This window comes from Capsella rubella, unplaced genomic scaffold (assembly GCF_000375325.1).
Source record: "Capsella rubella cultivar Monte Gargano unplaced genomic scaffold, Caprub1_0 scaffold_6, whole genome shotgun sequence".
Taxonomy (NCBI): Eukaryota; Viridiplantae; Streptophyta; class Magnoliopsida; order Brassicales; family Brassicaceae; genus Capsella; species Capsella rubella.
This window is the reverse complement of record NW_006238918.1, coordinates 10,067,889-10,084,927: the sequence shown is the minus strand read 5'-3', so window position 1 is coordinate 10,084,927 and position 17,039 is coordinate 10,067,889. Positions and strand designations below refer to the sequence as shown.

The following is a 17,039-nucleotide window of genomic DNA, read 5'->3' as shown; positions in this document are numbered from 1 at the left end:
AGAGAGAGAGAGAGAGAAGGAGGATTAAAGAGATTGAAATAGATGAGAAAATATGTTGAATTTTGTTTGTTCATATTTTAGAGTGAAATAAAATGAAATCTAAAATGACACCAAATCATTTGGACATTGAATAAAAATGTTTTTAAGGTAATTTATAATACATCAACAAATGCATAATTTAATAACAGGTGGTTTTAGTGCACTTTATAAAAAAACGTAATTGAATAACAATCGATTTCAAAATCCTTCCAATTTTTTTAAAGTACAGAGTTCAAAAGCATCCCCTAAACCTGAGATTGAGAAAATAAAGAAAGAGATTTGGAGAAATATATCAAAGAGACAGTGCGAAAGAGTTGACATTATAAAAGCATGCAAAGGTATAGTAGATTACTAAGCTCGTTGCTTTTTTCTATAAAACAAATATGGTAAGGTTTTTGAATGAACTACATCAACACTAGAGAGAATGTTCAGAAACTGATAGTAGAGAGCACCAAGAGACTAAGAAGCGAAGATCTAGATAATTAGCAACAATAGAGGTTTAGGTAAGGAAATTGAAATAATACCTAATGATATTTTTCTGCAGATGATGAAACATATTAGAGAAACAAGGAGAACATAATAAATTATGTTAGTTTCAACTACGATTTCTCATTTGATTTCCGTTTTAGTCTATTTATTCTCATCACTTGTCAAAGATCACAACGTATATGCTCAACAGGATATGCAAGAACAAAGGAAAATAAACATTGAAAATGAGAGAAATGCTCTATTGACATTTGATAACGTGTTGTTTAGATGAGTTATTAATATTTTCTTATTTTTACTTTCTTTAATAGATCAAATATATGACAAAAGATTGATCTATGAAAGAAAAAAATATTAAGAAACTATTGATAATTCTACTAAACAAAACCATATTGAGTCTTAAGAGAGCATCTCTTCTTTCCTTCTCAATGTTTTTGTTTCTTTGTTCCTATACATCCTGTTGAGCATATTAGTTGTGATTCTCTGACATAGCTTGAGAATAATTAGATTAAAACCATAAAATCAAATGAGAAGTCACAACTGAAACTAAAATAGTGTAGTATCTTCTTTTTTTTGTTCTATTCTTTGAATCATTATCTGCAAAAAAATATAATTTTGTGTTGTTTCAATATCTTTACCTAAAACCTCTGCTGTTGCAGATTTTCTTGAGCTTCTCTCCTCTGGCTCTCAATGTTCTCTCCTCTCAGTTTCTGAAAATTCACTATAGCTTTGATGTAGTTCGTTGAGAAATCCTAATAAAGTTTTTCTTAAAGAAAAACAAACAAAGTAAGTCATAAGACTCAAGATCAAATAACAAATCAGTAAATTAGAATATTAACATCAAAGTCATGTCCTATTGATTTTGTATACCCTTTCATGCTTGTTTATAACTCCTTTTAATGGCCTCTTTGAAAATATCTCTTCATTCACTCGCTCACCAATCCTGATTTTTTTACTGAAAGTCAAAATAAATAAATAAACGTTTAATATAACAAATAAAAAATGTCTATGTTTTTAGCTTTTTTACCCTCTTCCATGTCTCAACATCGTCATGTCTCTATTGCAGCTAAATCCCTCCCATACGAGTCTTGGTGATCACGAAATCTAAAGTCTTTTCAACGTAAGAAAATCGTATAAACTCATGTTTTGTAATCCATGAGCACACAAACGGGAAGTAAAAAGGTTATTTTGTTGAAGTTTTCTTAAAACCTAATATTTACTAGTCACATTTTATTATTTTCATAAAAGCAGAAGTTCCAACTAACTATGGCAGATTGAGTTGGTACCTCTTAATTTTGTCACGTTTCGAGAATGTGATAACCCAAGGATGGTTTCTCCCAACTTGAAGAGATTTAGCAGCTTTACGCCATGTCGTGCAGACAGTGGACGCACAAATTTTATCTCTTCAAACAAGAAAATTCATAATTATTTTCAAAAGGCTTGATAAAAGGTCATTAAAATGGAAAATGTTTCAGACATCTCTTTTGGCCTACATGAATTCCGCTCAGCCATGAAATGAAATAATATCTTAAATTGAAATATATATATATGGGATTCCTAGCAATAAGATTAATACCTATATACATATCGATGAAAGAATTGAAAAAAAAACACATTAGAATAACATAACAAAGCCATGGGGCTGAAAGAAAATAAATTAATATTTGTAAAAGGTTTCAAGGAAGGTAAAAAAATTGAAAGTTATATACTCCAAGATGCTTTAATAAATTCTAGAAAACATTATGCCCACATCTTCGAAACCCTAACTATTTCATTTTGAAAGTTACAAATACTTAATCGATAGCCATGAACATTACTTAAGATACATCAGATAAATAAATTATGTTAGATTCGACATTTAATATGTTATATTACTTTTCCAAAATACAGAAGGAAAAAAGAACAATAACTAAAACACCATGCATTGGGTTTATTAAAAAAAGATTAGTACATATCTCATAAAATCCTTATACTTTATGAGGTTTCAAAGATCTGTATACTTATCCAAATCTTTGAACCTAAATTTTGATACCCATTTTAGATTTATCTGAAATAACTAAAGAGAAACACATCGATCCAAAAAAATCCTCAAATATGATAATAAAAATCCAAAGAAATTAACAACTACATAAAAGGAAACCCCCATAAAAAAATCGTACGTAGATAATAAAGCCATAATTTTTATGAGATCCAAAATTTTTGAGAAACTTAATTTTGAAAACCGATTCTTAGATTCAACATAGTTTAACAAAATGGAAAAACAAAATCAATCAAGTAAACTCCTCAAATATGACTACAAAAAAAAATTATTTTAAAAAAACCTAATCTATCGTCTGACATATATCGCATATAAGTCTTACAGTCCCTAAATAATGTACATATATATATTGTGACTGGAAAACCATAATCTTATATAAAAAATTCAATGTAGGATTCTTGAGAGAGATGTAAAGAGAAAGGGAGAGAGAGGGAAGAACTTACAAGATGAGCTTTCCTCTATGACCAGTCAATTTGAGTCAGAACACAACAGACAGATATCCTAAAACCATGTTGAAAATCATGCCTACAACACCCTTCTTGAACTCGCCTTTCCACTTTGTCCCTAGTCCTCACCTTCCACAATTTTTTCGGCGTAAGCCATAAGTTACTCATGATGGCGATCCTTCTTGCACACAAAAACCATTGACTCACATAAAAACAAGCAGGCACAACACAAATAAAGAATCACAAGAAATCACAAGCACGATTCCACCCAACAACATATGGTTCATTTGCAATAAGCTCCTTACCTCTTTCTCAGAGTTGTCAGCCGTTAAGGAGCCTAAACATAGGTGCTCGCTATCTTTACTGGACCGACAAAAAATGTCGACGATATACCCATCCCAACTATTTTCCACCACCGTCTTCTCTCAAAAAATGTTTTTAATACTTTTGATACTCTCTCTGCTTCACAAAGAGTGTCATTTCAAAATTTTATTTTTGTTTCACAAAGAGCGTCACTCTACATTTTCGATGCAACATTTACACTAACTTTCCAAGTTTCATCCTCAACCCATAGCTAATTAAACCATTATGCACAAATTAAATAAGGGTATAAAAGTATAATTTAATATTTTCTTAATTTGTGTGAAATGTGTCAAGGTGACGTTCTTTGTGAAACAGAGGGAGTATGTCTTTCAATAAGAAAATAGTTTTGTCTTAATTTTACTTTACATCAATGTTATGACTTTATTATTTATTAATAAAAAATTTCAGAGCAAACAAAAAATAATAATGTTTTAACATAAACTATAAATTAATATCGTTGTTATATACCTATTTTAAAGTAATATAATTATTCGTAATTTTAAATTAATTTTGTAATATATATATATATATATATATATAATATATATATTTTATAAAATTAATTTAAAATTACGAATAATTATATTAAACATATATATATATATATATATATATATATATATATTAAACATATAGTACGTTATTAAATACTCCCTATATTTCATAAAGAGTGTCATTTGACACATTTCACACAAGTTAAGAAAGCATTAAAATATACACATATGCCCCTATTTAATAAGTAATGTATGAGTTTAATTAGTTTTTGATTAAGGGTAAAATTAGGAAATTTAGTGTAAAATATGCATTGGAAATGTTGAATGACACTCTTTGTGAAACAAAAATACAACACTATAATGATACTCTTTGTGAATTAGAGGGAGTATTTATTAATATTGTTGAATATACACATTTACTATGAAATTTTTTCAACTATTCATCTAATTGAATAGATAGTTCCATTTTTATCCTCATTTTGGTAAAACAAATTCCTATGTTTATCAGAACCATAGTTTCATGCCTATCATACTAACACATAATCTCAATCAATCAACATATCATACTAGACTAGATCTATACAGTAAAAGCACAATAACCCTAAATGATTATAGATCAACATGTCACAACCCTCACCTTGGCTTAATATGAAGAAGACATAACTCTCTTTCCTGACATATTCGATACTTACCATTCACTGGCTTTCCTACTGAGTTTCCCAATTTTGAATGAATTCCTCTTTCTCCAGCAACAATCTCTAAGAGTCGACAACACCTATGAAAAGGCTCATCCCAAACGGACCTTGTTTTGGGAACCAAGCAATACAACTAGTCATCCTAGATTCAAACTTGCACTCCCTAGAAAAGGTTTAAGAAAACAGGAATAACACCTTAAAAATAATGAAATCATTGCAAAACCCTTCTATAGGAAACTAAATTAATGAGTTGGAAACATACCCACCAACTTTCATCCACAATGGTGTCCGGTTGCCTCTCCATGTTTATACCATTTCCTAAGATTTTTCCTTGATTTCATTGGTGGTTTCTTCTCCTTTTGCTCTTCCATGAGATCTCTCTTTTCTTCTCTAGGGTTAGGAGGCACAAAATTAAAAGGAAGAAAACCCTAAGATCCTTATTTATACATCTTTCTTAATCTAGGTTTAGAATTTGGGTGTAATGGGCTTGGTGGACTTATTGGGCCTTTCTAGGTTTCAGAGCTTTTTTCAGTTTGAGTTTCTTTTCCCCCAAACAACCAAGACGATCTTGGTAGTTTACAATTACAACTAGATAATTGCTATTTATCTGATATTTAACATACTAAGTTGAACGTAATTGACATGCTTATAAAAAGTTCCAATTAATATCGGAAATAGGTTTCTTAATCTAAAACTTAATTGAAAGTTTTGCTTAGATATTTAAGTTAAATTTAATGCTCAAATCATAATTTTATATTAACCTTATTATATATAAAACTAAGTTAATTAAACTTAGGTAATGAACCATTAAACTTCAAGCTTCAACCAACTATATATAATTAAAACCAAAATTTAACTGAAGCTTGTGTAACAATATAAGGTATTGCTTAGTCTTCGAGAAATCAAATATGGGTTAAAATTCATTCTTCTAGTTACTCTTTTGATGATCAACTTTCATGTTACTTTATAGTCCCTTAAAGGATGGTGTTGTTTGCTATGTACATAGAAAAATCACAAACCATATATTATGACATGTATATCCTATCATTTCCTAAAAGAGGATTTGGTAGTATTAGTGCAAGAGTTTTTTGAATCGAGGGTATTCAAAAAATGGGGTTAAGTGAAACAAATACAATAGTCTTATACCCTTGTTTCACTTAAGTTATAGTACTTTCTTGGGTACATAGCAAATAATACAATCCTCATAAGTCATATATATTATCTTAAGCATCAGTCGCATTTTAGTTATGTGGGGATTTAGTTTGAATCTAATCTCCTCTTTCTTCAATTATAGGTTTCGATCGGTTAAGAGTGAAACAAGTGGAGACTCTTTAAGAAGCAGAAGGTTTAATTTGAAGATAAGAAAGAGAAGAAGCTAGACGAGTAAGAGGGTTCAAAGCAATACCAATGAGTACATCCCATGTGCCCTCTCTGTGTTTAAATCAGAGCCGTACGACAGAAGGATATGCTATGAGGAGACAAAGTATGCAAACCTGCAATTTGCAGCCTCCTAAGAGCATTGATGCCTAAAGGAACAAAGATAAAAAGACAAAACTGGAGTCAAAGGTTTGGTAAATGTCATTGTCATAAGTGGTCCTTGTTTTTGTATAAAACAGAGGTCTTGTGTCCATTGTAAGGTAATGCAAGAGAGTAAGGGTTGTGAGAGGAAATAGAGTGGGGAAACACAGTGAGAGAAGTGGAGCTTTGTATTTGCCAAGTATAGGTGAGGGAAAAGCTGTAAACTCTCAAGTGATTAGTGGATTCCGAGACACTGTTCCCGACGAGACGTAGGCTACACCGGTTGGAGCATCTGAACTCGTTAAACTATGTTTGTCTCCCTTTCTTTGTTTCTAGTTCTTCATCATTCACTCTATCCCTGCATTCATCATCATCTTCTTGTTATCACAATCTCAGTCTTGCATTCTTCTTAAAAAATAGTTCCAAAGTAAAGCTTGAAAGCTTAAAGGATAAGAAAGCTTCAGCCTTGAGAGGTTACAAAAACTATTACAAGTTATAATAATGTGCAGTGGATTTTGGATGTTTAATAGTGAATTGTCTATAATTTTTAATAAGAAAATAAAAATGTTCGTCACTCATATAAATGAAATATTTGAAGAAAGCTTTCAGTTATTTTTAAATTGATGTCCATGGACAATACTGAGGAACTTGGTTATCTCGAAGGTTTCACATGTTTGGACATCGGAATTTCGTGGGAGAGATTAATAAACAAACTGCTAATCACTGTAATTATTAGATCGATAAAACGTATTTTGATACATATCTGAACTGTTTTGATTGGTGCCATTGTGAATCCCAAAATGTCACTCATTTTTGTAATAGTCTTTGTACTTAGTATTTGTTGTTCTATTATGCTTCGCCCACAACGTGGTGGGCTAGTGGTAGGACCAACATGGGTGAAAAGGTGAAACTTCCACATCCCAAATTTGATTATCCTCTATTGTTGTTATAAACATCTTATTCGGAGGTCTATCAGTTAGGCCTTGCACCAATTGGTTTAGTTAATAGTCAGAGATGCATGCGGTATGAATACCCCCAGACATTAGTCGGAAGGCATTCCCAATTTGTGGTTAGGTAGTGTAGTAATTCAACACCTAGGTGTTGACAACTAGTCCACATGTTAGCACTTTGGCGCGTTCCTCCCAAGACTGATCGGGTCAGCCGATTAGGTATATATTATGTTCAGCTTAACGAATTATATTAAATAAAAAATAGTTTATTTAGTTTTAGTTGTAAATTTAATTAATGATTTTGATTAGATTACAGGATCTAGAGAACCTCGGAAAACTGGGGATATATTATGCATAATAGTTTTTTTTTTTATGAAAAAATGCTAGTTGTTTTTTTTTTTTTGGGTTTTATTAAAAAAAAACATCATATTAAATGTAAAATCTGGCATGATGAGTTGATCTAATGCATCTTAAAGGAGTTTTGTGGTGGTTTTATTAAATATTTATAACTTCCACTATGAAACAGTTATGGTTTCTGGACGTGTGGATAATGTTGTTGTTGTTAAAGCATCTTACAATGGTTTTCTGGTATTTCATATTTTACTGCTCCAAAATTTAATATGTTGATCGACTGTATATGCATGTAACTCAAGCAAAGATGTCAATACACTGGGTAAGAGAAGAAGGTTTTTCCTTCCATCAACCATTTTGGAGATAATGTTTTTTTTTTTTAGTTAAGAGAGGAAATTTTTGCATTTGTTGTCTACAAGGCTTGACATAAGCCATTCCAGCTACTCGATTTGTTGGAAAGGATCCATTAGAACGACTTGTCAATACGTGACGACTTTATTGTTCCCTTCAATTCATTAAAACGAGAGAGGTATACACTGAATTTTTGCAATCATCCATTTGCTTATCATCGAATCTTAGACGTTCTTGGGCGGTGGGACGATACAAAGGCTCTTAAGAGGGCGTAGTTATCTCTGCATCTGCCATATCATTAAACAGTAGTAGGATACACAACTCTTGGAGTTTCTAAGCCATAGTTTGGGAAGTACACACGGATCATCATACCTAGAACATTCAATCTCTTCTATGATGAGTACATACTTGAGGAGTAGTATTAGTCTTCTCGTCCCAATTTGAGGAGACATATGTTTATACACCATCGGTTTCTAGTTGCAACACGTATACATGAGAAAGAGCTCTTCATTCTTCTTAGTCAAGCAAATTCTCTTGAGAAAATTATATCATCATATTAATATATGGGCACCTGTGTTCACTCCATTCTTATGACTCACTAGACCAAAGTCAACTAAAAGACCTCCTGAGATGAAGCAGTAAAAGTGATTATTGGCATGTAAGAGGTTGTTATTCATATCCTGCTCATATCGAAGAGAGCAAGAAAATTCTTGTGTAATCAACTTAGTTGCTACGGGATAGAAATGCTTAATGATATTATCGCACAAATACACGGTATAGGTTCCAAAGAGAAAACAATGGCCTAAAAGGACATCTCACACTTTGGCAAATTTATAAGCTCGAGTGTAAAAGATAAAGAAGAACTTGTCCAATAATCTGGATTTTCGCATAAGAAACATTCAGTCTTTCGGGTAACAAACATTGGATCCGACATTTCTTTTTCCCCAAACTCGTCCATCATGATCTTGACTCAACCAACAGCCAAAAAATGCCACAAACACCACAAAAACATACAACGGAGAAGGAAGATTAATAGTTCATTAACAAAAAATATAAGACAATGATCTAATCGCTTAGATAAGCCATGGTTCTCCACTCACTTCCAAAAAAGAAAATTTTGATAAAGAACAACCAAAACTAGTAATATGATCCTCGTTGAGAAGATCCAGTCCCTTGAGCTCTTTGTATGAATTGTGAACGAAAGATGAAAGATCCGTAAATAACAAGACAAATGAAGATGATATGGTGATAGAAAGGATCTGTGGGAGAATGATGATAATGTAAAGGAATGAGAATGCCTTGTGGATCAATTGTAACTTACAATATTTCGGAAAGACCACTGACCTAACGAACTTGCTTAGGCTTGGATATGCCACACCAAACGATCACAAGATGAAGAGATATTACACACCCTTCAGATCAAACAATTTGTAAAAAGATTTTGATAATAAGTTTTTTGATGAGTTCTCATAAGAGATTACAAAGGATATCTAAAGAAGAAAATAAGCTATTTTCGAAAAAAACACACCAAGTTTCGAAACATTATTAAAAACATTCGAAAAGACCTTAAATTTAAAACTAGAGTTTAAATGATAAAAATGACTCTTCCCCTTCATAAAATGTGGCTCCTTGGCAAAGAAACAACAATCAGCTTGGGAAAGAGTGTGTGGGATTGCCTCATTAAAACCCTCTCTTAGAAAACCTATTGGGACAAAACCAAGAGGAGGGAAAAAGAGTGCAAGTCACACACCTCTATTGTTGTTACGTAATCGACTTGAATCACAACCAAAATAGTAGGATAAGTTTCTTGATTAAGATTACCCTCAATCTTAGTACCCTTTCACAATATATTGACTAATTTAATCTCATATTTCGCCCCGTATTATTGATTTAATTTAAGTAAAAAGGAAAAAGAAAAAACGCGGACCCACTCAAAAATCTTCATCTTCTCTCTCCTTCAACCACGATCTAGATCTATCCTCCATCTCTCCATCAACGAGCTCCTCCTCACACACACTTACCATCATCTTATTTATCAACACGAGAACCCAACAACTGAGGTAATACACTTATTTATACCCATTGTTAAATTCATAACTCGTTGGCATGAAGTGGAGTTGTTGTGGATTGTATTTGTTCATCTTTATTGGACTATTAATAATGCAATTAGATATATTGTAAATTTGGATTTAATCAGAATTTTCTTATCCTCATTGTCAATTAGGGATATGAGCCTAATTGGTTCGACTATTGTTCATAATGTGTGCATTGTAACGGTTCAATCGAATTGAATCGTAGGGATGTAATCTGTAAATTAGTAGTGGTTGTAGTACAACTGGTAGAACTTGGTATAACTATTCGGGTACAACTGGTATAACTATAATGGTAAAATTAGTAGTATAAATCGTACTCTTTGGTATAACTTCGTATAACTATTAACATGACAGAGATTATAATGTGAGTTTTTCTATTCTATTTAAGGCCACAATGAATAAAAATTATCAACAAATCATAATTTATGATTATGGGGGATATTATGCAACAAGGAAAATTGAGCCAAGATGAAATTCAAGAGATAAAGTTAATCAATCAATCTCTTAGAACGGAGACAGAGGAAGTCACTTATTCTGCACTGGTGAACAAGATATGCAGGAAGGCGGTTGTTGATGAAACAACGACTGAGCTGAAATTGAGTTACGTTCTAGAATCAGTGGAGCCTAAAAGACCAATATACATATTTGATGATGATGATGATATTATGTGTTATATGGATATGAATGAAGATCATTTCAAAGTTTTGCATGTCAAAGTCGTAAATCAAGGTATGAGAAGAGTCGAGGAAGTGTAGGTTGTTCACTCAATGAGGAGAATATTTCAAGTAGTAGAGTGAAAGACGGGAACATGTTTCTTGATGAAAGTGAGTCGTTTGAATGTCATGAGATGGTAGAAAATAGTGATGGGAGAGATGGGAACATTATTCATTATGAAGAACAGTCCGAAAAACGAGAAATAGTAGAAGATGGCACACATGTTGCTGAGATTACACCTGCTGCTGAGATGACACATGTTGTTGTGATCACACCGGTTGTAAACCGTGAATGGAAGATGGTTTGGATGTGACTATACGACAAGAATTTGAAAGCAAGCAAGGAATTTTAGATTTAGTTAAAAAAGCTACGCATAACAGTTGTTTTGACTTTGTTATATTGAAGTCGGATCCTATGTTTTTTGTGTTTACAGTTTCTCGGTCAGAACTTATAGTAAGATACATGCTTACTGTCAGTAACAAGTACAATGAATAAAAAAAGGAGAGGCACATCTCATTTTGTTACATCTGTTTTGCGTGAAGATTTTCCATGTCTGATAGACACTAAAACTCCAAAATATATCATCCCTTTGGTTCAATCAAAAGTTGTTATCAAAGTGTCATACACAATCGCAAATAGAGGAAAAAAGCTAGTTGGATCTGACCTTTGCGGTACCCTAGAAGAAAGTTATAAGTTGGTTTTTTTTTTTTTTTTAATAATCAAAGAGGTTCTGGGCCAAAGCCCATATATCCCCTCAGGCCCGAGCCAAGCGCTACTCGAACCGGCGACCTCTGAACTTTTGCCTAAAATCTTTACCAATTGAGCTATTAGCACTTGGTAAGTTGGTTTAGTTTTATATGCACATGTTGGAGAAGATGAATGCATGTACAATTTCATATGTTGAATTAGATGAAGCCCAGAGGTTTAAGTATTTATTCTTTGTCTTGGGGGCGTGCATTGAAGGCTTCAATGCCAATAGAAAGATGATCATTGTGGATGCAACTAGTATTAAGTATATGGTGGAGTACTAATCGTGGCTTCAGCTCAAGATCCGGATCACCACCATTATCCGATTGCAATTGGTGTAGTTGATAGTGAGAACAATGCAAGTTGGACTTGGTTTTTCAATAAACTGAAAACAGTTATCCAGATTGTTCTGAGTTGGTACTATTTACTGATAGACATCAAAGCTTAATCAAATTAGTAAGTACGGTGTACCCATTGTCTCACCATGGGTATTGTATTTATCACTGGTCTCAGAATGTTAAACTTAGCTGTAAAAACGTGAACATAGATTTAGTTGCGACGATGTTCATGCAAGTTGCGAAGGCTTACGCTGAGTCTGAATTTGAGGAACTATATGCTGATGTCATTAAAAGGTTTCCAGCCGCAAGTACTTATCTTGATAAACAGGTAGGACAAAATAAATGGGCGCGACGTTTTTTTCCAAGAGCTAGATATAACATTGATACAACTAATATAGAATCTATTAATGGTGTCTTTAGATTCTTAAGGGAAAAACGCGTTACAACCAATGATAGATATAATTGTTGCTAAACTAGTTGAATGGTTTAATACATATAGGAAAGTATCCTTAGAGACACTAATAGAGCAAAAGTTAGTCCCTTTTGTTGAGAAGTTGATGCACGATAGACGTGCAGATGCAAAGCTCTTACCGGTGACTGAACTAAATAGCTATTTTCTGGAATACAGTGTGGCTGTAGGTGACGGTAGTAGTTATGTGGTTGATCTGGAAAAACAAACTTGCTACTGCAAACAATTTGATATTGATAGATATTTGTGTATGCACGCTATTGTTGCTGCCATGAAAGCAGCAAAAAACGTTGGTAATGAGATCCAATTGCATGAGCTAAGTAGTAAGTATTATTGGATAGAGCAGTGGGCATTGGGATATTTAAGGACGATATATCCAGTTCTTATCATGTCTATGTGGATCATTCTGGACGATGTGCGTGACTTGGTTGTCTTTCATAAATTTTATGTCAGAAAGAGAGGAAGAAAACCAACAAATAAGATTAAATCAACAGGAGAGCATGGACGCAGGAAGAAGAAATCTTCCATTGCGAGCTGGTTTGAGAGTCAGTGTTCCCGAAGTTGATTGATTATAGTTTTATGTAATATCCTATTTGAACAACCAGATACAACTTGTTTTCATTATGGTATAACTTGAATAATTTGAATTTGATTTTCGAACTTTCTTAAGTCAACTTGTTTTTCAATGATTTTTATATTGATATATAACTTTTACTATAAAAAAATAAGGATTTATTTGAACTTTTATAAACATGAATTGGAGAAAAATAAATAAATATAAACATGAATTGAATTAAATTTCATCACGTGATCCAATATATATATAATAAGGAATAATATATACTTCACTATAGATATCACCACATTCTAAGTTTATCATGAAATACCTTATATTAAATGTCACTTTATCATTGCAAACAACATATAATTAGAAAAGCTAAGAAATGAATGTTTTCAAAAATATTTAGGCATGCACATGTGGTATACGAACCTCAGTTAATTAAAATCATGTGTACAACTAAAAATATTTCTTTTAAACATAGTATAACAAATTACAACTAAAATTTTGAAAATGTACAACTTGCTAAAACTAGTACAACTTGTAAACTTGGTACAACTACTGCATTTTGGCGGCTGCACATGTGTCTTTTGGCAACTACACATGTGCATTTTGGCAGCTACATGTGCATTTTGGCAGCTACACGTGCGTAACGTGGATCACGTGTTTGTTGTTTGGTCCTTTTTTTTTCTTTTTTCCTATACTTTAGAATTTTCAAAATTTTTAATTTCAAATTGAAATTGAAAGGGGGAATCAGGTGGATAGCTAGCTAGGGTTTCGGGTTTACTGCCCTTTTATTCTCTTCTCTTCTCCTCCTTCTTTCTAGGTTTACAATTTCATCATTTTCTTTGGGTTTGCGATTTCTGAGAATGAGCTGCGAATCAGAAGCATCGGGAATCTTATGTGGGAATTCTTTTAACCGACGATGATTCTCTGGAATTCCAAAAAAGTGTCATTGTGGGTCACCAATAATTGACATAATCACTCGATCCATACCAAATTCGTGTTGTCGCTACTACCGTTGTGAATATGCATATGATAGAAGGGTAAAGCATGTAAATTTGTTTGATTACTATTGTGTTTGTGATTTAGTTACCAACTTTTCCTTCTGATTTTTGATCTTTTATGTAGCTTGTGAACGATGGACATGTCTTAAAGTGGGTTGATGAAGCATTGGTGGATGAGGTAAGACAATTGGATTTTCAAGTCGGTGTTCTCGAGGAAAAAGTTAGTCTCATGAAGATGGAAAGGATGAGAGATATGAAGGAAATCAAGAAAACGTGGATACTCGTTTTATGTGGTTGTCTTCTTGTGATAGCTGGGAATATAGTACAACCAAGTGTAACTTGTTCTTCATAGTTGTGCAACTAAGTAAAATCTTTAACACCAAACTTTAAAAGAGGTTAGTAAAATTTTGATTGAATAAAAACAGATTCTACCTAACATCTAAAGTCATTAAAACACCATATAACGCACAAACCAATAACACCCCCTAACTTGTTCTTCGTAATGGTACAATTAAGTATAAATTTTTCTTATCGTGTAATCTAATTGTAACTTTCCCCTTTCCCTATTGGCTCAACTTTGTTGGTAACTTTGAACTTACTTTGAACTTACTTTATGTATTCGGGTTGTAATATATGGTTGTAAAACTAGTATTTTGTAATGGTACAAGTACTATCTAGTTTTACCAAGTTGATCTTTTGAATGCAGTTGTACATAGTTTATAATATAAAATAGGCAACTCAGAAACTTAACAAACAATATTAAACTTAACCAGAATAGTTCAAAGCACACCAATCCAAAAACATACTAATCCAAAAACACATCAATCCTTAAACACAAAAATCCATAAACACAACAAACCATAAAACCAATCCAAAGAGTTCACATATAAAATAATTCAAAACACACAACGTTAAACAAACCAATCTGAAGAGTTCACATGTAGGATGGCTCATAAATTACCCTTTTTCGCAATCTGTCTTTTCTGAATAGGACTCCTTAGTACTACACTAGATCCCTTCTTCTAGCCTATGATCTTCACCTTTTTACCTTGGTGAGCATTCACATCTTTTGTTTCGTAAACTTCTTCTATTTCCCTCTTTTCTCCTTTCTCCTTAGCTTGTTCTTTCTCGCCATGTTCCATCTCAACATCCTCGACATCTTCCTTTTGGCCAACTACAGTTGTACCAAGTTGTTCTTTCTCTTCATCAACCTTCTCCTTCTTGGCCTTATCCTTTTCAGCTTGTTCCTTTTGTGCTTGCTCCTTCTAAAGTTTCTCCTTCTCTGCTTGCTCTTTTTCAGCCTTATCCTTCTCGGCCTTATCCTTCTCGGTCTTATTCTTCTCTGCTTGCTCCTTCTCAGCTTTCTCCTTCTCTGCTTGCTCCTTCTCGGCCTTATCCTTTTCAGCTTGCTCCTTCTCGGCCTTATTTTTTCTCAGCTTGCATCTTCTCGCCCTTATCCTTCTCAGCTTGCTCCTTCTCGGCCTCGGCTTTCTCAGCTTGCTCCTTGTCATTTGTATCTCAACTGCTACCTTCATTCGTGTCTCCATTGCCACCTTCATTCGTATAATATTGTTCTTCACCTGAGGCTCATTTCACATATGATTCCATAGATTTGACTCTGCCATCCAGACCATCAACCTTCTCAATGATTTCCTTAAACCCTTGCCTCACTTGTTCTTCTAGCTGAACCAATATATCTCCTAGCTGAGCCAAATTCATCGGAGCCATTGTAACTGAAGTCACATTCTCTGGGTTCACATCTTCGAGATTCACTCCTTCCGGATTCACATCTTTAGGATCATGATTTGCCTCGATTCCCCGGGTGGCGAAATCTTGGTTATAAAGCTCTTCAACCCATATTGAATTCTCTTCCTCAATTAAATACTTTGTCCAACTATCAACAACGGGATCATCTACATCATTAAAACGAATCTTTTCATCCATGATACAACCTAAAAGACGTTTCTCACATGATGATGGAGTCAAGATACTTTAAGTATCTTATGAAAATAAGACAATATAATGTCAAACCAACACAGTAATACCAAAAATGAATAAGATAAGTACGATTATTTTTAACCTTAGTTGTACCAAGTTGGTCATAAAATTTCTTCAACGAAAACACTTTCATTTTACTTGCTTTAAATTTCATCTTGCATATTAGATGACTATGACGGTGTGCATGTGCATTACTAACACATTCTCTGAAATTTTCCTTTATAACAGAAATTGCCTCAAAAACAAGAACTTACCCACAACACAAAATCATGGACCTAAAATTGAGTTATACCAAGTTATACTAAGTTGTACCATTTCAAAAATCAAGAATTACCTCTAAGGGAATGACGAAACTTGGAAAGACCCATTGTTGTGTGCTCAAAACTCAATCAAAGTGGTTCATACAATGAAAGATGTCCTACATTTTCTCATCAAAAGCCAAACGACCCCAAGGGAACGTTTTACACATGTCAAGATCATCAACAGCCCTAAGAAATCATGGCTTTACAGATGGTGCTTGCATCCCCGCCTTCTTCTTCGCTATGATGACGCTACACAAGAAGTAGAGGACCGCCATCTTCACTCGATCTGGAGAAGATCTCTTCATCGATAAAATCTTTACTTTGACATCATCATATTTTATTATTGTACCAACACCAGAATGCTTCCCAACAAACTCTGTACTGCCCAATGATTCCATGTGTCGTGTATACTCATGGCAGTATAAGCCAGAAATCAGTGTCATTTCTCTATGAGAAAACCTGATGGGAATACCATTTACTATGAACCAGTATTCGTTTTTCTTCTCTAAAGACGCCGTCCGATAGTAAAGAATAGAGACTTATCCTAAATGTTTCATATTGTAGTTCAGAGCAGTAGTTCAAGAGGAGTGTCCTTGATTTACAGGTTTGCAAATTGGTTGTATTTGCTTTCTTGTTCCAGTGAAATCAAAATTTGGACTTGGTCCCGGGAAGTGGGAAAAACCGAACCTCGTTAACTAGCTTTGTGTCTTATTTATTTTCTACACTTTATTATTGCCTCATCCACATTTACACTATGCAGTGTACTATCATGCTAAATCTAGATCCCCTTCCATATATGATAAACATGGATTCAATGATACAGCCACACACTTATGAGATAAGCATGCTCGAATCGATTTTCAATATTTTCATTCCCAAAAAAATCATCTTTCCCAAACTGATATACTCGAATCGATTTAGCTTCCATACCCAACCTCAATTTTTCCCTTCAAAACTCAACAACTAACAAACTGGATTCACAACATCCCCGAGAAGCTCCTCCTCTCTCCGAGTTTTCAACAAATTATTCTCAGGTGAGTTTTCTAGTGTTTCTCTCTCTCTCTCTCTCTCTCTCTCTCTC

The 17,039-nt window shown here is 33.5% G+C and overlaps 1 protein-coding gene and 1 long non-coding RNA gene across 7 annotated transcripts; both read right to left on the bottom strand.

The window, feature by feature from the left end:
• Positions 1–1,014: 1,014 nt before the first annotated feature.
• Positions 1,015–4,938, bottom strand: LOC111830101. Of its 6 annotated transcripts, none has more exons than XR_002833421.1 (7): positions 4,824–4,938; positions 4,559–4,724; positions 3,007–3,190; positions 1,812–1,928; positions 1,553–1,636; positions 1,396–1,480; positions 1,015–1,291 (listed from the first exon to the last, which is right to left on the bottom strand). It is a non-coding gene; the product is annotated as an uncharacterized LOC111830101 (long non-coding RNA). The 6 variants fall into 6 exon arrangements; XR_002833423.1 differs by having other exon boundaries at positions 3,007–3,187; XR_002833425.1 differs by having other exon boundaries at positions 3,007–3,138.
• Positions 4,939–8,274: 3,336 nt separating this feature from the next.
• LOC111829927 (F-box protein At4g00893) lies at positions 8,275–9,814 on the bottom strand. Its single transcript, XM_023780052.1, is given in 5 exon segments — positions 8,275–8,318; positions 8,321–8,473; positions 8,476–8,585; positions 8,587–8,695; positions 9,811–9,814. Coding segments are annotated over 5 exon segments (420 nt in total).
• Between the last annotated feature and the right edge of the window lie 7,225 nt (positions 9,815–17,039).